The following is a 27,487-nucleotide window of genomic DNA, read 5'->3' as shown; positions in this document are numbered from 1 at the left end:
GCTCGGCGCTGCCAAACGCCGCCGGCAGGAGCGGCCCGGGGCCGCGGGTGTGTGCGGTACCGGCGTGTGCGGGGGGCTGCGGGCGCTGTGCGGTACAGCCTTACTAACGAGCGTTTGTTCCCAGGAATTTATTGTAGTATTCAAACTAAACTGCTGGAAAAATAAAAGAGGTAAAGTCTGCCTCGGAGCTGAAGTGACCACAGCAGGATATGACGCCAGGAGTGTTGTAAAGACTGTCTGTCCTTAAAGAAGGTACTATTGTGCGCGGCCTTTTATTTATAACTTGGTAAGTGCCAGCAAACTCGCCTCCTTTACACTCTGAAGTGCCAGCCCGGCTTTCCACAGCGCTCTTTATTTGCAATAGTCTATTCAGCAACTGTCACTCCCGAGCTTCGAGTTATTCAGGACCTTAATCAATCAAAAGGATGAGAATCGCTCAGGTTCCCCCTTTGAAACGGAGCGAACAATGTCGGCCGGGCCGCGGCTCCGCTTCCCCTCCGCCGGGCGCGGGGCGCGGGTCGGGGCCGGGGGCGGGCGCCAGCGACCCCCCCCCGGAGGGAAGGGCGGCGGGGCGGGGGGAAGCGGGGAGCTGCCGGCCGGCCCCGCACCGTCCCGCACCGCCCCGCACCGCCCCGCATCGCCCCGCAGCCCCCCGGCTTTTCCAAGCGCTTCGGGATGCAGAGGCGCAGCCCCTCCGCAGCGCGCAGCCCGGCGGAGCCCGCAGGGGACGGGGCTCGGGGGCAGGTTGGTGCGGGGAGCTGCGGGGAGAGGGAAGCTCGTGTGGGATCGGCACCGCGTCGCCGGCGCCGAAACTTGGCCAAGGGGCGGCTGCGAGGCCCCAGCCCCGGCCCCGGCCCCGGCCCCGGCCCGCAGCCGCCGCGCGGGTTTCCAGGGGCGATCCGCTCCGCCGCCCTCTGCCCTGCGCGTTCTCGGCGGAGGAGTATGGAAGAAGGATCTTTAAAAAAATAAAAAATAAAAAGTGAAGAAAAGAGAGAGAGAGAGAGAGAGAGAGAGAGAGAGAGAGAGAGAGAGAGAAAGAAAGAAAGAAAGAAAGAAAGAAAGAAAGAAAGAAAGAAAGAAAGAAAGAAAGAAAGAAAGAAAGAAAGAAAGAAAGAAAGAAAGAAAGAAAGAAAGAAAAAAAACTAAAGAGGAAGAAAGAAAACTAAAGAGGAAGAGAGAAGGAAAGAGATAGGAGGAAGAGAAAAAAGAGAATGAAGGAGAGAGAATAAAAGAATGAGAGAAAGAAGGAAAGAAAGAGAGAGAAAGAGGAAAGAAGAAAAGAAAAGAGAATGGAAGAAATGGAAGAAAATAATGGAAGAAAAGAAAAGAAAAGAAAAGAAAAGAAAAGAAAAGAAAAGAAAAGAAAAGAAAAGAAAAGAAAAGAAAAGAAAAGAAAAGAAAAGAAAAGAAAAGAAAAGAAAAGAAAAGAAAAGAAAAGAAAAGAAAAGAAAAGAAAAAAGAAAGAAAAAAAAAGAAAAAAAAAGAAAAAAGAAAAAAAAAGAAAGAAAAAAGAAAGAAAAAAGAAAGAAAAAAGAAAAACTCTTTAAGACCCTTGGTGCTTGAGAGGCGCAGGCAGAGGCGGGGAGCGCAGGGGCCCAGCAGCGTGCCGCCGCCCGCAGCCCGGCGGGGAGCACAGCCCGTGGCGATGCCCACCCGCGGGGAGCGGCCGCGAGTGGGGGCGGCTCGGAGCCCTCGCAGGACGAGGCGGAGGAGCGGGGTCCCTCAGCCCCGGGGCTGCGAAGTCGCCGTGAGTCGCCTTTCGCTGTCATTCGGGCGCGAGTGGGGTGTGAGCGGGGTGTGTGTACGGAGCGTGTGCGTGGGGTGGGGGTGTGTGCATGGGGTGTGCGTGGGGTGTGCGTGGGGTGTGCGTGGGGGTCCCGGGCCGAGCCCTGCGCTGCCCCCCGAGGGCTGCGGCTCCCCGGGGCCGCCAGAGCCACGCCGGGGCCGCCGCGGTACCGGGCGGAGCGGCCCCGTGCTCCCGCAGCGCCCCGGTGGCGGTGCCCCGGGAGGGGACCGGCCCGGCCCGGCCGCCTGGCCCCGCTCCTCCGCCCCTCCTCGCCCCCACCCCGCATTGCCGCCCGTTAGGCCAGCAGAGATGATTTCACGGTTTGCCAGTGGAAATAGCTAAAAACGCTCCTGCTAATTACAGAGCCCTTCCAGGCCAGGTGCACTTTTAATTGGATTAGTGAGTGCTCTCTATGAAACCTGCAGCACATCAAATGGACAGTGAAAATTAGAGCTATTAGGAACAGAGGCGATCATTTCGGAACGATAACGTTGCTGTTTTCTCCTCTATTAGAAATAAATCAATTACACTGTTTCCGGGTTTGCGCGCATACATTAATTTCTCCTAAGGACTCCGGAGGGGATCTTCGCATAACTGGGTGGTGGGGGGGCCGGGGGACAGGGCGTCGGGCTTCGGGGCTGGAAACGCTGGGGGGGGGGAATGGAAAGAAAAAAGGAGGAGGGGGGGAGAAGAGAGGAGAAGAGAAGAGAGGAGAAGAGAAGAGAAGAGAAGAGAAGAGAGGAGAAGAGAAGAGAAGAGAAGAGAAGAGAAGAGAAGAGAAGAGAAGAGAAGAGAAGAGAAGAGAAGAGAAGAGAAGAGAAGAGAAGAGAAGAGAAGAGAGGAGAGAAGAGAAGAGAAGAGAAGAGAAGAGAAGAGAAGAGAAGAGAAGAGAAGAGAAGAGAAGAGAAGAGAAGAGAAGAGAAGAGAAGAGAAGAGAAGAGAAGAGAAGAGAAGAGAAGAGAAGAGAAGAGAAGAGAGAAAAAAGAGAAAAATTAGAGAAAAATTAGAGAAAAATTAGAGAAAAATTAGAGAAAAATTAGAGAAAAATTAGAGAAAAATTAGAGAAAAATTAGAGAAAAATTAGAGAAAAATTAGAGAAAAATTAGAGAAAAATTAGAGAAGTTAAAGGAATTAAAGAAAGAGAGAGAAAAAAACAGTTATTTTATTTTCAGGCTATTTTCGAGCGCACCGAGCGTGTAGGACCGCCTGTTACTTCTGGTTCGTGTTCCCCGCTGCCCTCACAACAACCACCCCGCACCACAGCCGGCCGGGGGGCTGCGGACCCCCCCCGCTGTCCCGGGGCCATGCCCCCCCCCCCCCCCCGGCCGGTGTCCCCCCCTCTCTCCCAGCACGGCCGCCCCTTCCCTCCTGCCCAGCGAGGTGCTGCGGGGCTCCGCGGGGTGCTGCGGGGCGGGGGTGCTGAAATTCAGCTCGGCTCGACCTCCTCGGCAGAGGGACCTCCGTACGACAGCGCGTTGGGAAACGCCACCAAAAAAGGCACAAACCAAACCAACAGCGACAAAACCCAGGAACGTGGCCGGGGAGCGGCCAGCAGCAGCACCGTCCCCATTAATTGTTTTTTTTTACCCTTTTTTTTTTTTTTTGGTGGCAGAAACATAATACTATTTGGCGAAAAAAAAAAAAAAATTACCAGCAAAGGGCCGGGGAGATTAACGTTTGGAAACTTATGAAATGTAATCTGCATATCCAATTGATTCCCAGCATATCAGTTGAAAGGATAAAGATGCATATCTCCATGATGGATATTGCATTAATAGGCACATAAATAAAGGTTGAAAAGTCATCTCCGAAAGCTTTGAACCTTTTTCCTCCACTTTTACGTCCCGTGCGCACGCCCCAGCACCGTCTGAGGTTTTTTTCCCCCTTTCGAGTTCCGTTTTCATCAATTCACGGCCCCAGCGCCTGGCAGCCCGAGGGGGGCTCGGCCCCGGAGGATGCTCCGTGCAAGGACGGGGACGGGGCACAGGACCCCCCCGAACATCCCGAGCAGCCCCGGGGACCACTGCGGAGCCCCAGGACAGGGCAGAGCGCCCTTCTCCACCTCCTCGCCCCCCTGGTCCCACCGGAGCCGCCGGGACGCGAAGCTGCGGGGGTGAGGACAGGGACAAGCCCACGGCTCGGGGCGAGAAGCGGCCCGGCAGGGCTCGGCCGTGCAGGGGGGCACAAGGGACACGGCCCCCCCCAGAGCCCCGAGGGGCTCCCCTGCCGCCGGAAGGGGCGGAGGGCAGGGGCTGGTGGCCTCCTGCGGGGGTGGGAGGGAGGGAAGGAGGGAGGGAGAGAGGGAAGGAGGGAAAGGTGGAAGGAAGGAGGAAAGGAGGGGGGAGAGAGGAAGGGAAGGAGACAGAGAGAAAAGGAGAGAAGGAGAAAATGAGGGAGGGAGACAGGGAGGGAGGGAGGGAAGGAGGGAAGCCTCGCTGCCCCCCGGTGCCGCAGGGACACACGGGCGCAGCAGCCCCGCACCCCCGGGCCGAGCAGCGGGGGGCACCCCCCGGCCCGGCCTCCCCCTTCGCTCACAGCCGCGTTTCAAAACGAAGCCTCTAATCTTCGTTAACTACTTGTGAAAACACCAGCGACGATTAATTCCAGCGGCATCACGGCGGATTTCCACGGGGAGCCGTCCTGCGGTCGGACGCCAGTCCACTCAGGGTCTGGCGCACCCAAGGCTCGGAGCGGCCGAGGGGGCTCGCACCGGGAGCCGGGGGGGTTCGGAGCTGGGGGGGGGGACGAGGAGCACCCGTGGCCCTGCGTGACCCACGGCAGAGGAGGCAGGGCCCGGGCCTGCCGGCAGGCAGCGGGCACAGGCAGACATCCAGCCCTGTCCCCGGGGGACTCCGGGGCCGTCCCCGGCCTCCGCGCCCTGCGCCCAACGCGATGGGGCCAGGGACTGGCAGCGCGGGGGGGGAAGCAGGCAAGCAGCACGCCGAGCTCCGACAGCGAGGTCGTTCATCGGTATCTCGCCCAGAGACGGAGGATTTCACCAGTTGTTCTTCTGAAGATGAACTGGATTGGGACCTGGGAGGAGAGAAAATGAAAGGGGGAGAGAGAAAGAAAAAGAGAGGGAAAGAGCAGAAGAAGGAAAGGGGGAACGGGGAGAAAAGAAAAGAAAAAGAAAAAGAAAAAAAAAGAAAAAGAAAAAGAAAAAGAAAAAGAAAAAGAAAAAAAAAAAAAGAAAAGAAAAAGAAAAAGAAAAAGAAAAAGAAAAAGAAAAAGAAAAAGAAAAAGAAAAAGAAAAAGAAAAAGAAAAAGAAAAAGAAAAAGAAAAAGAAAAAGAAAAAGAAAAAGAAAAAGAAAAAGAAAAAGAAAAAGAAAAAGAAAAAGAAAAAGAAAAGAAAAAGAAAAAGAAAAAGAAAAAGAAAAAGAGGAAAAAGAAAAAGAAAAAGAAAAGAGAGAGGAGGATAGTGGAAATGAAAGAATAAAGGAAAGGAAAAGAAGGGAAAGAGAAAAGAAAGGAAAGGGGAAGAGAACGAGAAAGGAAAGGAAAGAGAAGGAGAGGAGCAAGAAACAAGGCCGGCAGGAGGCAAAGCAGACCCCCGCGGGAGGGGAGCCGCCCGTGGGGCCGCTGGGGGCCGGGCCGGGCCGGGCAGCACCAGCAGCACCAGCATCACCAGCACCAGCACCATCAGCAGCAGCACCAGCAGCAGGTCCGATCCCGGGGGTGCCGGCACGGCCCCGTCCCCCTCCCCGCAGGATTTCTGCCCCCGGGCACAGCCGCAAGGAGCCGAGGGCGGCGCAGCCCCTGCTCCCGGCCCCAGGTAGGGCAGCGGGGCCGGGGGGCTCGGGGCTCGCCGCTGCCCCCCGAGGCTCGCCGCCGGTGCCCCGGGGGGCACAGAGCCTGCCCGGCCCCCGGTGCCGGCGGGGAGAACCGGGAGCGGCCCCCGGCACACAGAAGGGGGTTGGGGGGCAAGGCGACCCGCCGGTACCTGGCAGAGCACCTCGGAGGTCCTAACCAGCGGCTCTTCCCCCCCTTCAGGAGGACACAGCAGCAGCTGCCGGAGCCAGCAGAGCGCCGCTCGCTCCCCGCATGAGCTTGGTCCTTCCCTAAGTGAGCGGGGTGTAAATCCGTCCTCAGAGAGGGGCGTTCGCTGTCTAACCAGAAGTAAGTGCGGCTTCCACTGCATTTTGTACGGTTTCATTTCATTTACTTTAAAGCCTGCGATACTAACAGCCTGGTTTTCCTTTTTTTTCTTCTTTTCAGTCAGAAGAGTATTTTCCCATCCCCTACCATTAACTGCGCGACTGGAGTCCTCACTCACAGCGTGGAAAGCAAGCCACAAGCATCGCTCATCTCCGAGTTTTCTACACCGTAAAAAGTTTCATTATTTCCACATTAAAGGAAAGCGAATTTTGATTTATATCTCGCGCATATTTCTCAGGTTTCAGTCCTTGAAAAAAACAAACCAAACGAAATAATTTTTCCTGCTATTACTATTAATCAAACGGTTATAAAATAACGACCTGAATGGATTTGTTAGGGCGGAAGGCTGAACAACATAGAGGGAGGATGGGGAAACTGCTTAGGTCTGGACCTGTAAGGAGCTGAAATCTAAGATCTAGATTCCCTGATAAAGAACAAGTAGGTTGGGGCGTAAATTCAAACAAAGATGTCAAAATCTTCTAGGCTATTCTTCCCAAACGCTGTATTCCAGCGAGACCAATCAACCTCACAGTATTTCATCTTACTGTAAAAATCCCCTTAAACTAGCCGAGGTGTTTCTTAACCGAAGCTATTTGGAAGAGATTACAGCCACCCCGGTCCAAAATGTCACCACCCGAATCCAAAGTTAAAAGTAAGCCCGAGCCCAGCTCGGGATCAGGGCTGCAAGGCCGGTGACAGAAGTGGTTTTTGGGGGGCAGAGGAGAAGTGTGCCAGCCGGACCCCAGTACTGCTCCTTCCTCACAACACGAGCAGAGGTGTTTTGTGCTGCACCGATCAGAGATCCACGTAGCTAAATACATCAGGTACCAGCACAGGCATCCCCCAGGACAACACACGCATTTCGTTAAGGCAGCCGTGGCATTTCTTCCAAACACCTCAGCCTCTGCGCACACCCGCATCAAGGGTAAAAACAGGGTAAGTCACGGCGCTGTCTAGTGATACTACAAGCAAGCCACCAAATTTAAACGCCCGTCAGAAACATTAGAAATCAGAGCCATGAAAGACCTCTCACACAACCTGCTTCCTCGCCCGTTTGTAACATAATGAGAGAACGTGCAGTGTTTGTGTACAGATACTGCAGGAGCTGCCCCTCGCGTGGTTGAAGTGGTCAGAGGTTAATACAAACAAAGATGCAAGTTTTATTTGGCAATATAATACGTTAACAAAATAACTAACTTCCAGTGAGATTAAACCTATTTTCTAGACCAGACAGGGACCTCGGAGCTGCAAAACATCCTTAGCACAGGGAAAAGGGGCAGTGAATTCAGGAGGATTTATGCGTACACCAAGAACTCCCACAACATTAGGCAAAAAATTCTCCTACATTTTTATTTCCAGTGTCAGGCACTCGATATAGTGTCCATAAACATATCTCACACTGTGTTAGTATCAAATGCACTGCTTACCCCTGACTCTGCAAGCAGAGTTGATTAATACCCATTTATCTGAATGATGTACACATTCATATCTAAATATTGGTTTCTTCAGCAGCTGTTAAATTTGACTGATGTGCACAACACACTGATATAGGAAAGAGACTGTGCCAGCCACGAACACAAGCAAGGGAGCTGCAGCAGCACTTTTGGTTGCCATTCGCAATTGCTGTTCCCCTAAGTGACCGCTCTCAGCGCCAGGTCTCAGTACAGGACTGCACACCATTTTCCAGGGAAACTTGTAGCTCACACACATCCAAACTTCCAGCTCTGCAGGATTTTTTTTTGTTGTTTGTTTTTTGGTACAATCCCCAGTCTTGGCCAGTTGAAAAGCGCGCCTGCTCCAGTGACACTGAAACAGGATTTCAGCTGGGAATTCACGTTAACTCTGTAGCTACGTCTGTATTCCTAAGTGTGCTAACTCGCTGTGAGGACAATTCACTCTTCCTTCATTTGCAAAAGGTATTTTATACAGTGTAATGCACAGCAAGCTACTTTGGGACTTAAGCCTTGAAAACAAACCTGAATCCCTGTGAACGGTAATTTGAGCTACAAAAGAAGAGTACTAAGGTAAGAAGCAACAGTATTTCCATATGCACCTGTAATCTACCAACTTTAATCATGCATTTTATAGTGCAAGAAAAAGTAATTAAGTTTATTCTGTTTTGGTTTCTGAAGTATGAACCCAGACAGGAATTCACTTCTCAGAGTAAGATGCTCTTTTGGATTCTCAGCCTGCATTACTATTATACAGCCTGATTTTCAAAATATCTTTTTGGAAAAACTAGACTCTGCTGCCACAGCCCAGGCAAAAATAGAACCCAAACCACCAGTCACTTTTGGAAATTCAGGTCATCGATCTAACTTCCAGTGATGTGTGCTTCGGTACCCACTGCTGGTAGCTCCTTTTTTATCATTTGGCTTTGTGGTACATTTCTAGTAACCGTACAGGAGAGTAACTGCTCTGTCCCTATTTGTATGATAAAGGAATACAAAAGTGCCTCTCTACACAGGCCTTTTAACCAATCCAACTAGATAATCAAGGTTTTTACTCCTTCCATGCATTTACAAAACACTCAAGTGTTTTTCTGTCAAACCTGACTTTCATGAGATGATATCTGCTGTTAGGTAAATTAACACCGTATGATTACTTGCTACCTGTGGGCTGGTGATGCCGAAAGGAATATAATTTCTTCCCTGCAGTCACAGTGTTTATCAGAGACACCTTAAAATGAGAGAAATAAAAAGTCCTATGCTATAGCACCGATGGTGCACAGTGTGTGTTAAGAGCATAACGGTGCTTTAAAAATTTGAATTGAAAATTGAAAGAAGTTGTAATGCGGTGGTGACCGTGCTAGGACGTCCCCTTACATCTGAAGGGGCAGAAGCTCCACTCTGCCCCTAGGGCTGTATCACGTACCCAGCCTTATCCCCGGCTGCAGTGAGCCCGTGAGCACTCCTCAGCTGAGAAATCCCAGGTACGATGGAGAGGAGCATTTCCCAGGACTGAACTGCTGAAGACCATATTTCAGCCACCCAGGTGCAGTGTCGGTGAGTTAAACTCTGCCCTTGCACCTGCTCTGCTCTGCCCCCTTGGACTGGCACCACTGCTGCCCAGCAGCCCACTCCAAATCATCGTCAGCGTACCATTTAATCTGACCTCCCTGTCTGGAGTCCAGCGCGCTTCCAATCCGGTGCAGGAACAGAGGGCTACCACGACACAAAATTTAAGATCTATTGGCACGACTGGAAACCGCAGTAATCTCTCAAAATTCACGTAGCCCGTGCTCTCGCAGAGATCAAACAATTCCTGGGAAAACTTCAGGTCTTCATTTACTTTCCTGGTGCTCCCATGTACTGGCTGCAGCAGCCCCTGCCACAGGCTGTGCAACTCAGAGTTGCAGAGCAAAAAACAGAGTACAAGAAAAAACAAAACAAACCAGCTTGCATTTCCCATGGCTTTCCCCCATCGTGCTGTGGCATACCCTGCCTTCTCTGCTTTCCCCCCGCGTGCCCCAGAGCGCTGTTTTTCTGCTAGATGTGTGGATAGCGTAACTGATGTATACTGCTCCAGCTACATATCTCCACATATTTTTTGAACAACCAGAAAAGACAAGTGTTCTGCCTAAAATAATTACAATAACAAAACACCACCAGTGACACGGTTTTTCTCTTCTGTATTTTACTTTTTTTTTTTTTTTTTTAACTGAAACTTGAGCAAAGTTTGGCTTTGGACAAGCGATCTGTACACTCAGAGGAACCCAAAATACAAATATAATACTGGGATTCTAGAGATGTATACAATGCATGATTTTTTTTCTGACTGGTACTGTGATGTGGGTCCAGACAAACGCTCCTGAAACCAGTGGAGTTTCCCAAAATTTGCATAAGTACAGAGAAGGATTTGGCATGTGGTCAGACTGTCCATTTTAATTTGGCTCTGAAATATTTTGAAATGTATAGGTAGGAACCTGATACGTAATATGACTGTTCAATTGTAAATAAGCCTGAAAATCCTGCTTAGGCCTGTGATCTTCAACTTTTTGTAACGTGCAAACCTCTAAACAATTTAAAGTTGACCCTCGCATAACAAATTTAAGGTTCTGGTGATTGATTTGCTTTTCTTACTTACCTTTTGCAGATCCTTTAGAAGTAGTCCACAGATCCCAGTTGAAACCATTGATTTAGACAAAATGGCAAATACTGTTTACAGAGAAAAAAGGCAAAAATAGAACTATGATACGGAATGAAAAGAGAAAGATGGAATATCAATTTCTTCCTGTAATCAGTATTTAAGGGCCCAGCTACGTAACAGCTCCTGTTGTGACTGCAGCTCCTGTAAACACGGCCGGGTCGGCGTGAGCTCGCTCAGACACCGCTGGCAGCGCATCCACGACACCCAGGGAGCCCCCAGGAGTAAAGCAGAGCAGGAACGAGCTCCAGCTGAGCTCCCCGATCCCTCCAAGGCAGCTGCGGCATGTTTACAGGAGATGGAGTTAGAGCAGTGCCCGCTGGGCGGGCCAGCCTGAACTGCGACTTACTGGAGCTTACCTGACTGCATACAGAGGCCGGAACACACGCTGCGTTCGCAGTAGAAGCACAAGCAGGTAAATCGTAAATTGGTGCATATGATGTACACACGTACATATTTGATATATTTATTTTTCTTAGAAAACATTGCTGCTGTTTATGTCCATTAATTTACATATATTTATTCTTACTACAGTATCATTTATAATAATACTTTCACTTCTATAGCACCTCCTCTTCAAGGATCTCCAATTGCTTAAAAACTTTAATAAATAAAGCCTCACATCTTGCCTGTGAGGTAGGTCAACGCTATTATCAAACTTTACAGATGCATTAACTGAAAACAGAGAGGTTAAGGCCAAAATTTTCAAATGTTTGTACCTGAAGTCAACCATCTAAATTCTCATTTAGATGCTTAAATAAAAGTCTTGTGGTTTTCTTTGGTGCCGAACATCCACAACTACTGCTGAAGTCAACAGGGGCTAATAGTCAGGCCTGATTTTAGGAGGCATACCTTTTACACGGCCATCAAACAACTCCAAGTTTGAAAACACTGGTCTAAATACACAACCCACGGTCAGAGCCAGAATCGATCCCAGTGATTTATCTCCTCAGGGCCTTTACATTATTAAATATAACTTTAAAAGGCTGGTGTGGATCTGGTAAATAAACATGACACAAAAATCATATACTATTTCCACAAACTACGTCCATCATAGCAAAGGCTGTATAAATACCACTTGGGTTTGTGGTGGTGTTGTTTTTTTTTCTTTTTCTTTTTTTTTGGGGGGGGAGAGGGGTCCACAGATTTGTGATAATTAAGACTATGCACAGTACACATCACTTGTGCAGTCATAAAACACATCACACATCTTCACTTGCTGTCTTTACATGTCTACATAGTAAATTCCTTTGCACTTGTGATAAATAGAAGTGGTCAAGTAAAGGTCTATTAAGAGGATACTTGTCAGAATTCATGCAGACAGCTTGCAAAATACACATACTAAAAGATCACTTTTAAAATTCTCGAGTTGTTAAGCACGAAAATAATTACCTCATTCCAATACAGTACTGTGTAGAAACGTGGAATAAGCAGCATCACCTTATTCCCCATGTAATAGATTATAACAACTAATTAAGTTAAAAAAATTCAGGCACCAAATGAATTATCCTGCAACATAGAATAGTACCTATATAGAGTGCTCTCCTTAATATACTACAAAATCAGTTGTATGGCAATATTTTTCATTTCATAGTGTAAGTGTCTCATTGCGTTTCCCATACATCTCTGACGTGCCAACCGCACAAAACAAAAGCATTTTCTACTGGCCTTTACGGAAACTCCTAATACAGAAGAGAAACTTTCCAAGAGGGGAAAAACACCGTCTTGTGACAGCTACCCTGGCGGAAGGTAGGTGCTCGAGACACGGATTACGCTACTGTATTCCACCTTTACAGCGACGCCGAAAGTCCGTAGTTTAATGTGGGTTTCTCTCACTGTATAAAAACTGAAATCAAGGGGCCAGTGAAATAGCGTTCTCTACCACAGGACCCTCCCAGCTCTGCGTTAGAGCTCCATTAGTTAAATCATCTTCCGTAAATTGTTTCAAGTGTGCAACATAGCGCTTCAGTCTCCCACATCAAATGAGAATTTCAAAGAATTAAATAATAAAGCTTATTTTAAGCAACCAACAGAGGGCCCGGCGGCCTTCCGATAAAATTATAACAAAACCGTACGCGATACGCTGAGGGGTGCTTTGGCTCAGCCTGGTGAAGACAACACGCCTCTGTCACAGCTTCTATACGCGCTCTGCAGCCTCGTGAAAGGAAAAATACAAAACGCGCTGTTAACGCCGCGGTCCTGCCCTGCTCCCACCGGCAGCGAGGCACCCGAGTGCCTTCCAGGTGGGGGCAACAGCAAGCCGGCTTCGTGCAGGGCTCCGGCCTGCGGGAGCCGGGCAGCAGCGGCTGCAGAGGCGGAGCACGGCCCCGGCCCCGGCCCCGGCCCCACACCCGGCCGCCCCCCGCCGCCCCCGGTCCCCCCCCCCCGGCCCGCGGGCGCTACGTGTCGGTCCTGCGGGCCGCCGCCCGGCCCCGCGGGGTGCCGTCGGCCGGGGCCCCGCCGGCGTTGGCCGCCGCCTCGGGCCGGTACTTGAGCCAGCAGATGAGCCAGGTGACGACGACGGAGAAGAGGGCCAGGATGCTGGCGACCGACAGGCAGATGGGCCCCACGGGCGACGGCGAGGCCGAGGCGGCGGGCTCGGCGCCGTACTGGTTGACGAAGATGAGGCCGGTGAAGAGCAGCACCACCATGGAGAGGAAGGAGACGACGACGCACACGCAGCCGGCGCTCAGCGCCGCCCGCTTGCAGCTCTGGCAGCTCTCGCAGCCGCCGCCGCCGCCCGAGGAGCGCGGCCCGGCCCGGCTCGGGGCGGCGGGCGGCGGGGCCGGGGCGGCCGCCGCCTCCCGGGCGCGGGGCGGGCGGCGGGGCGGCAGCGGCGGCAGGCGGTCCTGGGGCAGCGGGTCGCGGGCCCGCAGCTGCGGCGGGCAGGCGGCGGCCAGCTTGGTGTTGACGGGCAGGCCGTGGACGCGGTGCTCGGGCAGCGCCGTGCGGTGGCGGCACAGCGGGCAGGCGAGGGAGCCGCCGCCCGCCCGCCCCGCCGCCGGCCCCTGCTCGGCGGCGGCCGGGGGCTGCTGGGCGGCCCGCAGGTGCAGCTGGCTCAGGCACTCCTGGCAGAAGGTGTGCAGGCACTCCAGCAGCTTGGGCGCCCGCCGCTCCAGGTCGAAGTAGTTGTAGCAGATCTTGCACTCGTAGTCCTCGTAGCTGGGGGCGGCCGCCGCCCCCCCGGCCGCCGCCGCCTCATCGTCCTGCCGCCCGCCGCGCCCTACGCCGCCCTTCTTCTGCGCCGGCTCGGCCATAACATGTCGCCGGAGGGGGACGGAGCGCCGCGGAATGGCGGGGGAGCCCCGGGCGCCCCTCGGCCGAGCCGCGCCTGGCGGGCGGGCGGGCGGCAGCCGCCGCCTCCTGGCCGCGCCCGCGGGCTGCGGCGAGCCCGGGCCGGGCCGGCGGCAGGCGAGGGGCGGGGAGGGGCGGGCCGGGCCGGGCCGGGCCGGGCCGGGCCGCGGTGCCGCCGGGCTGCCGCGGGAGGGCGGCCGGAGCGCGCTGCCCGCCCCCGGGGCCGCCCCGGGCCGCGAGGCCGCGGCGCTGAGGGGAGGGCCGGGGGCCGCGCGGGGCCGTGGTTGTGCCTGGGGTCGTGGAACGGCCCGAGCCGGAAGGGACCCGCAAGGGTCACCGAGAACAGCTCCGGGCTCCGCACAGGTCTACCCCGAACTTCAGACCGTGCGGCTGAGGGCACAGCCCGAACGCTTCTTAAGCTCCGACAGGCTCGGTGCCGTGACTGCGTCTCTGGGGAGCCTGTTCGGTGCGCGACCACCCCCTCGGTGAAGAACCCCCTCCTGATGTCCAGCCTGAGCCTCCCCTGTCGCAGCTTGACGCCGTTCCTGGGGTCCTGTCGCTGGTCACCAGAGAGAACAGATCGGCACCTGCACCCCCACTCCCCCTCGTGAGCTTACTTCTTGAAAGTAAGCTCACCTTTGTGAACTTCACTTCTGCAAATGGAGTCAGAAATCACCCCTTTTTAAAAGCCCGCACTGGCCTGCAGCCTCAGGGGCATTCTGCCCACAGTCACCTGAGGGACCCTTTCGGTGTTAGCTTTTCTGGTGCTGCATAGCATCCCCAGGGAATTTGGAATATACAAGGGCTAGATGAAAACAGTCCGTTTTTTACACTGCACCTCATTTCATTTACCTGTGAATTCTTGAAGTCATATAAATATATATTTTTAAGGGTCTTTGTCTGCTTGCTTGTTTGCTACTGCTTCCCAGTTTAGCCTTGCCTTCTAATTTAATTAGTTCGTTGTTAAGTTTCAGGAGATCTTGAATGTGGGTGTATGTCAAATTATCCCAGGTGCCACCCTTTCACTTAATATTTTTGCAATTTTCATAACCCTCCAACTTTTGGTTAATTTTCAGAACACGTGAAAGTGCCTAGATCCAAGCAAATTGGAATTAATTTTTCAAGAAAATTATTTGAGGCACTGTATCAAATGCTTTAATAAAGTCCAGATATATCAACTGTGTTTCTGTTTCAGACTGCTTTGCCTCTGTCTTTTGTGTTCTGAGTTTTCTTATCTGAGTTGTATCTGCCTCGAGGTCAACTGAAACTCCACCTAATGAGTATATGAAAGTCAGCATTGGGAAAGCTTCCTGTAACTCAGGCATGAAAAGCACACAGGATAAATGGCAAAACTGAGCATAACTGAAAAATAAAAATGCTAGAGGTGAAATTAGGATGAATTTTACTTTTTTTGATAAAACTAAGAATGAGAAAAACTTGTGTTTTGTCGCAGGAACTAACTCCATCACACCCAAGCAAGGTTATCGTGTGGCATGAGGTCCTGGAGAAGACTTAATGGAAGGTAGAAGCAGGATGGAGAATTGTGACAGCAACAGATGTCCCCATCCCGGCGAGTGGTGAGCTACCGCTTTTGTCTGCAGAAGGATGCAGCTCGTATTTACCTGCTTGTATGGCCAGTGGTTCTTGTGCTGTCTGTCCTGACCCTTTGGCTGGCATGGGGCGTCGTGGTCACATAGTGAGAGGCACAACCGAACGCCGTCCCATTTTCTGTCAGTTTTTTCTGCTGGACCAACTCTGCAGAGCGGGTTGCTGCTGCCTGGTTGCGCGAGGTCTGCAGCCAGCGCAAGGAGAAACACTGGTGGCTGTGGTCAGGAGAGGAAACGAGGCTGGGACCACAGCAGCTGTGATTTATGTACACTTACCTCGCTGCGGAACAAAACCACTAATGATTTTAGCCCTCTTGTCAGCCCAGCGCCATGCCACCTGCGTATTGGGACAGCCTGGTCTGGAGCAAGGCTTGCACACCAGCGTGGCAGCCTGCGGGACGAGCTGCCTGCCCGCATCTGCTGGCAGCCTTCTCGGTGAGGGCGAGCAGCTTTGGTGGGCAGGCTGCTGCTCACGCGGACGTGGGCTCCATCACCCGGGTCCCCAGAGCGCCTGGCCTCCATCCCGGCTGGATTCTTCCCTTGTCCAGGCCCGTCGCTCTCTCCAGGTGGAGGAACTGGACAATGAGTACAGGTAAACATTTTCGTAGGCCTTTCATTAAAGGTCTCGTGGGCTGGAATTGAAGAGAACAGAAATGTCTCCAGACTTTGGAAGAGTTACTGTAGTTCTCAAGGTCCAGATGTACTCTCTCCTTTAGTTGCTTTAATTGCAATTAGCATGTGTTTTTTGGACTGTCAGCTTGGAGGGCCTGTTCTTTAATGGAAAAGTTGTATTGGTTATTGTAAAAAAAACTGAAATGCAGCTGAGCCGATTCTGAGGGCTGACTTTTGGCTGAACCAGTGTCTGAGCCTTTGGATGTTATTCAGCAGAGGTTGTGTTATGAGTTCTGAGCAAAAGTGGCAAACAACCCTTATGAAATACACATTTTTCCACTTAAAATAATCATCCCGCAGCTGGTAAAAATTGATTTTTTAGCATTTTAAATATTGTGCCTGATTTACCCAGTGCAGCATGCCAGTTCTGTGCCGGTGTAAGCCTTGATCCCAGAGGAGTTGTAACAGTGAAAAATGAACCCACTGATGAGCCAAGCCCCAGATGTCGCAGAAGAATCCTCACGTTGGTCACAAGGAACGTACTGGCATGCATCTCTAGCATAGCAATAGAGTATTGTTTAGCTGTTTTAATTCTTTAGAATTTCTGTGTTACTGTACAATAAGTATGTTTAATGAAACTTGACATCTTGCTTTTTATTTGTAGGTAGGAAGGACGCTACCTCTGATACATAAGACAGGAGCGGATCGGATCCCAGCCCATTCAAGGTAAAAATGCTACGAATCCCTTTTTGATGCCCATGTTTTCCATACATTTCAACAATTAAGTAGCTTGTATAGGACGGATGCGAAGATCACTGAAGTCGCACAGCTCTTTGGTAAGTCCTTGTGGTTTAATTTGGTATCGTGGTTGACAACAGAAGCTTTTTGCCAATGTTTTAAGATCAAGAGTGTTTTATAAAAGTCTGCTTATTGTATGAGTTTCTAGAGTGCATTACATAACTAAGTCTAGAGCACGTTTGGTAAATATTTAGAAGAGAACCGTCTTGCTTGTCATCCTTGTACTCAAACTCATTTACATGGGTTTCCTCCTCCAGCCCCATTTCCACTCACCTTTCAGGGGTAGCAAAAGCTGCACATTACATTTATGCCCTATAATTGGATTGTGGGATGCTGCAACAACATCTTCTGATTTCTTCACGTTAACATTTTATTTCATATAATGTATTTCTGAATAATTTATAATTAAAGTGCTTTTTTTACCTTTTCTGTCCTGGAACTCCTTTAGCAGCTATTGCATGTGTGGTTTATTGCATTCAGTACAGAAGGGAATGTTAATTTCCAATAGTATTTGTGTGCCATTTTGGGGAGCTGAAAAAGGAAAGAGAAAGGATTATAGTTATGAGCAATTCCACACCAGTCAGAACAAAATGTGTTGTTCTCTTAATGCATACGATATGAACGATGAAGAGGTAAATGGATGCGCAGGTACCATATTTGACACCCCTCTCCTCTCCAAAACCCTCTTTGTTGTGTTGTAATTGCTAAATATGGTCCTGTGTCAGTTGCCTCAAGCAACGAGGAATGTGTGAAACATCCCAGATTTTCCAAAAGTGAAGCTGCCTCCTCCTGAAAGGTGAGAAAGGCCAGGAACTGACATTGTGTCTCCTTTGCAAGCCCTGACAAAACTCTGGCGCATTTGCAATAAGAGGGTGAGGGACGTGGGCTTTCAGCTGGGAATGAACACATCAGACACCATTTCTGATTATTCCCACCCATAGGTTTTCCACATTCCTGTGTTTTCTGCATGTCACAAACAGGCAGCCGCATGGTGAGATTTGATTAAGACAAGATGAAGAAGCATTTAAAATTAGGGGTGTACGTCCACCAGTGCAATATCCTTCTCAAATAGCCCAGGTTGAACGGCAACAAGGATCATCACTAGAATTGCTACCCAGAGTGAACTCGTCCTGGACATGTTACTTAAGCCGACGGCAGGCATGGGCTAACCCTACATTTCAGGCAAGGTGGACTCCAGTGATTTAATCAAACAGTTAGTAACTGCTCTTAAATTGGTGTAGACTTCCAAGTTAGTTGCAGCTTTAGGAACAAATGTATTTTTTTAGAATTTGCCTTCTACTGAAACACACTTCTTCAAACCCTTCATTGATGGTATAGCTGAGAAAAGAATCGAGGAATTGCACTGTATGTAAAAAAAACAAAACTGTATGGTTTTGGGTTTTGTTTTTTTCCAAAAAGAAAATAGCTAAAAAGGGGAAAAAATTGAACTGGGAGAAGTCCTTTGGTCTGGACAGTAGTGTGTTTCCTGCATAGCGTGGTAATAGTGAACGCTGAATTTGATGTTGGAGCGTTAATTTAGGTGCTGGTGCGGGGCTGGCAGAGCTGCGTTTGGCTTGGCTGGTGCAGCGTGCGGCTGCAGCGAGCTCAGCGAGGAGACTGGGCATTTGGGGATGAGGGACATCATGCCTCACGTAGCACCTTGGGGCTTATGTTAGCTACAGGTCAGGGCTCTGCTGGCCACATTAAAGCACCCACATTTGAAAATACTGCTAAAATGAATAATTACCCATAACAGTGGTTAGTGTAATTACTGAATAGCAGCATGGCTATTTGCTGTTGGGCAGTAACTTCCTGCCACCCAAATTGTCCTTGCAGTCTACTGAGACAGAGAAGCTATTTCTATGTGGAATCACTTAAAAAGATTATGTAGTGCTATGGGAACTTTATTTGCAATACACAATACCGATTTCAGTTACAGCTTTTGTTACAGCACATCATTGGCATTGAGTTGAAATAAGGATGGTTATCTTCAAAATAAAGTCCCGATCCAGTGAAGCTGGTAAACATTTTCTCATCAGCTTCAAAGGGGACAAATTTTTATCCTTAGTAATGACAGGGACACATTTTTTTTAACACAGCTTGGAAAAAACTGCTATTGCCCAGACCACAATATTATGTATATGTGCTTAAATCAATTTTATTCAGAATGAGAAACAGATGAAGGATTTGGAGATTTTTGCATTCGTACTATTGCATCACTTCAGATAATAAAATTGTGCTTTTTTTGTTTTTTGTTTTAAGCTGAAGCAAGCACATGGGAGTTTCTTATTTTTTAAACAAACTTTAACATCTCACAGGAAATACTAGATTTAAAATTCACATGATGTGAACCTAAAACTGGAACTATTGCTAGCTGGAACCTAAGGGGCCATTCTATCAATTTCTCTGGGCTTGAGGTTCGTTACAATTTTCCATTGTAGATATATTCCAGGTTTATGCTCAAGAAGCTCCCATGTTGGCAGGGGAGAAGACACTTCATAGGTTCACCTGAGCTGTCTCTAAGGTAGCTTGTGAGAGGTAGCTTGCAGAGCAGCAGGAGCTTTGAGTACCAAGTGTTAGGGATACATTAGGAACAGCCACAGACCACAACACAAAGCCTAATTTTTCTACTGTATACATCAGCAGCACGTTCACTGCGTGCGCTTCTGGTGCCCCTTCTCTAGGAAGGCATCTAGGGCAGAAAATATTCAGGAAGAGCAGGGAGGAGGAGAGGCTGGGAAGAGCTTCCAGGGGAAGGGAAGCAAATGGTCTGGGACCGCACGACCTGAGGAAGAGGCAGCTCAGAGGGGATGCAATAGTGGTCTGGTTGTCTCTGCTCAACCAGCCAAGCAGCTCAGACATAGCAAATGAATCTCCGGCATTAAAAGGGCCGAAGACTGCCAAAAGGGAGGCTGCCAGCTTTTAAAGTGGCCCCGCCAAGGGTGACTGTAACTCTAGAGGGAAAGGGATATCTGATTTGTTACTTGGCATACTTTCGCTGTATATTCTGTTATGCTGGCCCACTCATTTTCATAATATTGGAAAGGAAGATGAGAAGCTTGCTTCTAATGGGTTGATTAGATATTAAATATTTTGGAACAAAAAAGGCCAGAAACTGGGATGTCATTCTGACGGGGGTGAGAACTCAGGATGTTAGATTTGGAGAAAAAGCCCTCCAATTAGCTGAAAATGCAGTTCTAGCTGAGTCAAGAAAGAGACTCCTTTATCCCAATTTGAAATCTAAATTACTTTAATTGAAGAGTATATGGTTCCTGAGTTTTATGAGTAGGAATAATTGCAAATGAATTCAATTGCGATTTTTTTTTGGTACACAATTGTTTTTCCCACAAAAATGTGGACTAAATTTGTACTCCCACTAGTGAGTGCCAATTTGGAAAAATTCCACTGAATTCATTGCAGCTACCCTACTTGCACCTTCCTTTGAGAGTACAGAATCAGGCCCTGCGTGCATAATTTTTCCACTTTTAGACCTGAGGGAATATAATCGGGAGCCAGGCTGAGGTCCCATTCCAGATCAAGTCTTTCATATGCAGATTATAAAATCACTGAAAAACAAGCTTGGTTTGGCAGTTACTTTAAAAGAGACCTTGGGTGATTTTATCAACAGCAGAAGAGGCAATTCATTCTTCATGCTAGGAATCACCATATAACTCATTCTGGGAGATGCGATCTATACCGACTTTTTCACGGTGAGGGAAAAATACCGTATTTGGGAGACTTCTTAGGGCCACTTCAGGTCTCTGGAAGTTCTTCTGCCCTCAAAAACCTCATCCCATAATCTCAGAGAAATGTCTTTACCCAATTTATTTAGATCAATATTTTTGTCTTACTTATTTCTGTAGTCTTGTCTCATGTCTCTGACTGTCTGAAGCTTCAAATAAGATTTCAGAAGCTCATCCAAAGTTTCTATACTAATTCTATTAGAAGCATGGACTTTGAGTTAGCAGTGTGGGTCAGGTTTGTAGATGCCAAGGCAGGAAAGCACCCAAGGATTGCATCTTTGCTCAGCTCTTGCACTGCTAGAGACCTCGTAACCATGAAGAAGGGGAGTTAAAACATGATTTTCTCTTCAGCCATTGCCAGGAAAGCTGCTGACCAGATGGATGATCCATGAGGGATGTGGACAATGGTAGTTAAATGCTCAGGAGTTGCTACCATTGTCTTTCAAAAGAATGTGTATTCCCCAAATGAGCACAAGCAAATAGAGATAACTATTTATTGGGCATGCATATCTTCTGTAAAACAATGAGGGAATGGCTGAAGTCTTGTTCTCGGATTATTTTGTGGGTCAGGAACATAAAGCAGTGCCTTATGAGTAGTAAGATCCAGCATGCCAGATACAGCTCTGGGTATTCAGGAACACTAAAGGCTTAGCACAGCTAAACCACAATTCTCCCCTGCAAGAAAATACTGACAATACCTGCCATTTGGTGGTATTTTGATGCATCTCAACAGCAAAGCATCTGCTCTAAGAGTGAGGCACGGGAGAAAATCATTTCTGTGGTGAGTTACAAGAGGCAGGCTCAGTGCTAGCTCCAATCTGACGTGGGATGATGGAGCTGCCCAGGCAAGCTGCCTCCTCGGTGCTGTCCCCACGGAGAGGCCAGTGAGGGCAGGAGAGCCCCATATTTCTGTCTCTCTTTTGGGTCCCTTTTCCTTCCTCCCTTCTCCAGTCTGAGGACGTTGCACCCTGCTTCAGAAGGTGCCTGATGCTCAGGAAATACATGGGTTTGTGCCGTGGTTTACGCTTCTTGCAGTGCTTGGGCCAGGCCTGTCCTGACACAGGCAGTGAAAGTCCTGCTCTGGAATGGTGCAGATCGCCTTAACGTCACCTGAAACAAAGGCAAACGCTGTCAGACTGCCTAATGGTTGTTTCTATCTACTATCCCATAAAAGATGTACATATATATCCTTCTTGGTGTACTGCCAGTCAATCAACGTTAAAAAGTTGACATATGGGTGTGGGATTTTTTGCTGTCTTTAAAATAGTATCAATGACATTAAGGTTTGTCGTGTAAATAGTAGAAATAAAGCAAAAAACCCAAGAGCTATTTATGGTTTTAGGATGGCATCTGTAGGGTGGGTGGCAGTAGAATGAAAAACAGAGAATCTCAAGGCTCTCTGTAGCTGAATGAAAAGACTGAACATACATTTTTGGTGGTTTAAGAAGTGGTGGTTAACCTAGGTTCATGCATACAAGCAAAATAAACCCTATGAACTAACGTGCTGTCAGTAGAAGATTTTCAGAAAGGATTAGTGTTAGGCACTGTACATTTACAAAGCTCTAACTAAAATATGAAGATATACTTAGTTTATGACTGAGTGCAAAAAATCAGGGAAGAAAATTGAGCAGAGGGAAAAAAATGAGCCAAAGTAAAAGAAATCAGTAGCCCAGACAGTTTGCAGGTTCTCTCCTTATAGGATACAAAAACGGACCAAAACATTTGCCAGAAACTGAGGTTTTGTACCACAGCAGAATGGATTCAGTTCTGATGTCCGGGTTATCATGCAGTGGCAATGCCCAGCTCCGTGTTGCATACACGGAGCTTAGGGGAAAGAAAGAACAGCTCTCAGCCTGTTGCATTCCTAACAAATGCTTGGCAGCAGTGACTCATGCCACTGATAAACACTTAGAAAACATCATGCTGCAGCTTCAGGGATGATGGCTGAGGTTTCCTACATGTAAGGTGCCACTGAAGAGAAACTATGAAGCTGCCTGGGGGAATGGGACCTGGCTTTTAAATCCTCAGCTCTGAACAGGATGGAGAACCACGGAGCAACGTGCAGCGCACAGAGGGCTCTGGCAGTGGTCTCTGCTGGGGCAGGATAAACCAGTGCTGCCCAGCACCAGTGGGTATCAATTTCTTCTCCTCTGGGAAGATTATGTGATTAATATCAACAACTCCTTTCCTTCAGTTTTCGCTCAGTTTTGTACGTGCTGGATGTGAGGGCATCCATCAGCAGCCAACAGTTTAGAGAAAACACGCCGTGGTCATGCTCTGTTTGTGCACAGGGGCGCCAAGCAAAACCGACCTTTTCAAGAATAATGGCTTGCTTGAAAGACAGGGAAGTTGTAAAAAGAAGGGCGTTACACCGCGTTCGGTAATAATTACTCAAGAACTGTCATGTTGTCACCATTTCTTCATCTGCCGAGTGAGAGTTTGTTCAAGATAGCGTGCTAAGAGATTTCTGGGAGTAAAACAAGCAAACAGAAAGCCTGTTTGTTCAGCTGACCTCTTTCAGCGGAGACCACGTCTCTGCAGGGCAGCTGCCCCACGAGACTGGCTGTTCTCGGGGAATCCATGTGTCGTGATCTAGGAGCCCCTCCATGCTCCAGACAGATGGCTTTACGTGGCCGGTTAGCAGAGGTTGCTGAATTGCCGTACCCATGTGCTGTCCATCAGGCCAGGCACTGACTGCCCTGAGCAGGGACACGCTGGGCAGCGCCAGAGCACCACGGTGAGAGCTGCCAGGAACTCTTCCCCTGGTTTCACATATATCAAGGCAAAACTCAGCCCAGATAGAGAGGAGTTTTCATCAGTTTAGGCCTGGGCTCTTGTTGAGACAATTTTTCCAGAGGGCTGAGATGGAATTGCGAATGAAACCAATGCAACTCTATTGATAGTCAAGGTTTTAAAAATTCTTAGGGGTTAAGTTAGTTATTTAAACACAGTGTTATTAAATTCCATTTTGTCATCATTTTCTCCAAACACTGAAACAGCGAACGTGTGGGATAAGCCTACAAATAACTAGAAATGTTGAGAACACCTCCAGGAATTTCACAGTAGAGATGCATGCAATTGAAGTGTCCAAATGATATGGTGCAGAATAATTATTTAAATGACATGCTAATCATTGATGGAAATTAGCAATACCATTTCAAGCAATGCAAATCATAAGCAATTACATAGCATTATCTGGTTACTTACACTGCAAACAGAAAAGTTAATTATTCCTACCCAAAACAGCAGCAGAAGCTTCAGCACATTCTCCTTCCTGCAGCTTTTGGAGATGCTTTCATCTTTCCAAGTTCTGAAATTCACTTTTCTTTTTGTACTTACATTCTCTAAAACTGGAAAGATGACCATATATATGGTAAGGATTTAATAAGAAAATTACGTGAAAGTTATAAAAACAAGGGTCTGCAATTCCATTTTTTCTGTGCCTAAACTTCCAGGAGTTGATGAGCAGTTTGGACCTTACAGGAGTGATATATTTAGCACACACAACACCGTGTACTGCTGGAGCTTCACATTTTTGAGACCATCTGTGCAAAGACAATTGGCTGTGTGTTCAGGGCACTGAAGGCAGCTGATGTATCAGAAACATGTTCCGATCTCGCCGTGCTGCTCAGCTGAGCTAACGAAGAAGGTACTTGCATAGAAAATGCTTTCTCGAAGCCAGAAAAGCTATGCAAAACGGGCAGGCTTGAAACCCATTACAGGTGTGTGGACTTCTGTTGCGCTTAATTGAGCTGGTTTTGTGTTACCCCCTCTCAAATGGAAATCAAATCTGGGAGAGATCCAGTGAGAACAGTGCCTATCCTGGGCTTCACATGGCAGACATGTAGCTGTTCCTGCTGCTGCAGAGCAAAGCCTGGTGAAGCATCGTGTTTCATGTTTTCTATTGACCTACGTTGCAAATTTTTTTTTTTCCCTCAGAAACCTTCTTTAAATATAATTTTATTTGAACTTTGACATGCATTAAATCAAAAGTGAAGGATTGAAGTGCTGTGTAAACCACGTTTTCTGGTGGGGTGGTTTCTAAGGGCACATTGAACAGCACTTTGCCATCTCTTCAGCTTACTTCACAATCTTCACTTCTTCCAGATAAACTGAGAAAGCTCTAGTTTGTTCCCCGTGAGGTTGGTGGGTGGTCGGGTCTGACATGCAGTAGAAGAGTCACCTATCCAAAATAATGTGTTCAGTAATGTGTCAACTAAATAAAGAAGAAATTGCAGGAAACTTATAAAAAGGGTAGTCAGGACATTGGTATTAAAACTGTACAATTTTTAACAGTTTCCTTTGCAATTTGAAGAGTGAAAAATGCAAATCACCGAAAAACAGTGAAGGAAGATGAAAGTGAGCTGGGCTCTGAAGTATATAGAGAAAATGACTGAGGATAAAAAAGAGATACAGGATGATGCTGGCGAAGAAAATGTGGCCAACACCTGCTTAAAGACAACGTGCCATGATGCCAACGCATCGTTGGGATTTCTTTCTTCACTGCGTGGCCAAAGGAGCCAGTGTAGGTGCCTGCAAATGGTGCGGCAGAGGCATTGCAGCCCAGCAGCCCAGTGGCGAGCTCTATGGGTGCCAAGCGTGCTGGTGTCCACCACCATTTCCCCCCTCACTGTCTGCCTTGGAGAAGCAATGATGTGGTGTTCGTGGGCACAAGCACAACCTGCCGCCACCTAACAGGGCTGAGGTGCTGCCCTTCGGAGTGAAGCCTGGTTGCTGGCTGTGTTTGCTCCTTCAGCCCCATTTCCTCAGTTTACGAGTCAAAGCAAGACTCGTCTGACTGCCAGGGCTGCAAACAGGCTGGCATCTGAAAGCGGAGCTGTGTTCTTATGGCAGCATTATCCTCCCCCGGTCGTGGAATTTGTACTTAGCTCTCAGCTTTGTTGATGCTGGAGGCAAAATGATACGCTGGCATGACAGCGACACGAGTTGTTGTTAAGGAAATGCTTTTGGTGCAAGGCACTATTTTCAGCTTACTAAAAAGTTATCCTTTGTTTTCTCATCTTGCGTGCTCAGCCCAGAGGTGAATTTCCTCCCTCATGAAAATGGCGCTGAGCGCTGACCAGCTGCTGGGGAGACGTTTTGGCCTGAGATGAGGTAGTTTCACCGGTTAAAACTTTTAGAACGTTCTTTGCAGCTGGTCCTTTTACACACTCTCAGAGAGCTACATAGCTCGTCCTTTGCAGCGGCCCTGCTTCCACTGCTTTTACAGAAAACTGCATTTTGAAATGCCAGAAAACCTGCATGGGGCATACAGAGTGTGGGATGGGCACTTCCTGAAGATTTCTGTGTTTCTTTTTCGTGTTTTCATCTTTCAAGGAGCCAAATCCTGAGTGTTTTTGTTGGCAGTCAGAGATAATGTGAGGCAGGTCTCAGGAAAAGGGTATTAGAGCCTTGCTCTGTAAGAGGAACATCAAGAGGAATGATTCATACTCTTGCTTTGAACAAGAACAAACAAGTTGTTCCATGAGCAGTGCCAGTGATAAAACAAGCTTCCTATAGATGTGTATTCCAAGTTACTACGAGCTTTCCACTGCAACAGTCACTTTTGTGCTCTCAGTTCTCTCACCAAACCCTCCATCGTCCCTGTGGCCTTCCACTTTTACTCTGTGGTCCTTCCTGTGATCCCATAATCTGCCCTGCAAGCATCCCTGTCCCTCTGGAAAAAAATGACCTGCTTGGGGCCACCCAGCAGCCCACACCGTGCCATTTCTTTCAAACGCTGCAGGAGTGCAGTTCCCTGGGGACCTCTGCTCCCACACCGACCATGGCTCCGAGGTGTCGGTGGTTCACCTGGTGGTAGGGGCAGGAGGGTCGTATTGGCATTGTCTGCCTGAGAAAATCGCCAAAAGCCAACCAGGAGTTTTCTTCCCTGAAAACTCTGTCACCTCAATCTAAACTGAATCGTCTCTTTCATTCTGGACATCAATCTCTGTCAGGAACATAGTGTTCACAAATCCCTTTGCTTTCCTTAGCAAAAAGAGGGGTCGTGAACTTCCACCAGCAGCTAATGCACCTCTTGCCATGCTGATTCAGCGAGGCTCAGGCATCTGGCCCCGTCAGGCATTCCCACAGATCTCCTCTGCTGGATATTTGCACCCTTGGGCCCCCCCAGCACCTCAGTGCCCCTCGAGGGTCGGAGCGCTGCTCCGCGGGACGTGGCAGGCAGCGCCCTACCCATGCGCTGACTTACCTCGCCCATCTGACTCGAGGACTGAAGGCATGCCTAAAGTTCCTTAGGACCAGGCACGCCTCAGACCCATTTTGGTTTTTATTTTCAATGAAACTGCATTTCTGGCCCCGCTTTTTCTCCCAGTGGTTTCTGTGTGGGTGGGGAGCCACTTGCCTCACTTCTTCTGGGGCTGCCCCTTCCACACAGCACGGGAAGGGGCTTGGGGCTGGCTCCAGCCTTTTGTCACTGAGGCTACCCTAGGGACGCACGGGGGTAAGGCTGTGCAGAGTACTGCCTCTGCTAAAATAATCTCTGTGTCTGTTGAAGTTATCTGCTGCTGTCATCTAATGCCATGGGTGTCCTAAGCCACAGCCAGGAAAATGGTAAATTCCTAAAAGTACATCCCTCCTTGGCTTTTGCGGAGGCCACAGTGAACAGAAAATAAACCAAGAGCCGGAAATCATAGAATCATTAGGGTTGGAAAAGACCTCCAAGGTCGTCTGGTCCAATCACCACACTACCACCAATGTCACCACTAAACCATGTCCCTAAGCACCACGTCCAACCTTTCCTTGAACGCCCCCACGGACGGTGACTCCACCACCTCCCTGGGCAACCCGTCCCAATGCCTGACTGCTCTTTGAGAAGAAACATCTCCTCATTTCCAACCTGAACCTCCCGTGGCGCAACTTGAGGCATGCCGGTTAAAACAAGCAATGCCCAGACACCTATGTACACAGGTACGGCTTTATTTCCCCAGACACGCCTATACACACGTGTATTTATTCCCCCAAACTCTGTGTGAAGGCACCCCCTCGGTGCCCGCTCAGCCGGGCGGCCATTTTACGGGCTGAGGGACAAGCGCTCGTGGAGCCAGTGGGCGGGGCCTGGCGCACCTGCGGGGCGGAGCCAACCCCCGGGGCGCGGCCGGGAGGGGGCGTGGCCTAGCGGGGCGTGTCCGAACGGGGCGTGGCTTAGCGGGGCGTGGCCGGGAGGTGGGCGGGGCCTAGCGGGGCGTGTCCGAACGGGGCGTGGCTTAGCGGGGCGTGGCCGGGAGGTGGGCGGGGCCTAGCGGGGCGTGTCCGAACGGGGCGTGGCTTAGCGGGGCGTGGCCGGGCGCACCTGTGGGGGCGGGGCGGGGCCGGGCGGGGCCGG

General features: G+C 49.3%; 1 protein-coding gene across 1 annotated transcript; it reads right to left on the bottom strand.

The window, feature by feature from the left end:
- Positions 1–7,430: 7,430 nt before the first annotated feature.
- RNF228 (ring finger protein 228) lies at positions 7,431–13,811 on the bottom strand. Its single transcript, XM_067002374.1, has one exon. The coding sequence runs from the start codon at positions 13,343–13,345 to the stop codon at positions 12,488–12,490; it is 858 nt and encodes a 285-aa protein (XP_066858475.1). The 5' UTR covers positions 13,346–13,811; the 3' UTR covers positions 7,431–12,487.
- Positions 13,812–27,487: the final 13,676 nt, after the last annotated feature.

The sequence above is a fragment of the Anser cygnoides genome, chromosome 9 (assembly GCF_040182565.1).
Source record: "Anser cygnoides isolate HZ-2024a breed goose chromosome 9, Taihu_goose_T2T_genome, whole genome shotgun sequence".
Classification (NCBI taxonomy): domain Eukaryota; kingdom Metazoa; phylum Chordata; class Aves; order Anseriformes; family Anatidae; genus Anser; species Anser cygnoides.
Note: the sequence above shows the minus strand (reverse complement) of the source record. Positions and strands in the feature narration are given on the sequence as shown.

Excerpts from the sequence above, each read along its gene's own strand:
- RNF228 (XM_067002374.1), bottom strand. The coding sequence starts at position 13,345 with ATGGCCGAGCCGGCGCAGAAGAAGGGCGGCGTAGGGCGCGGCGGGCGG.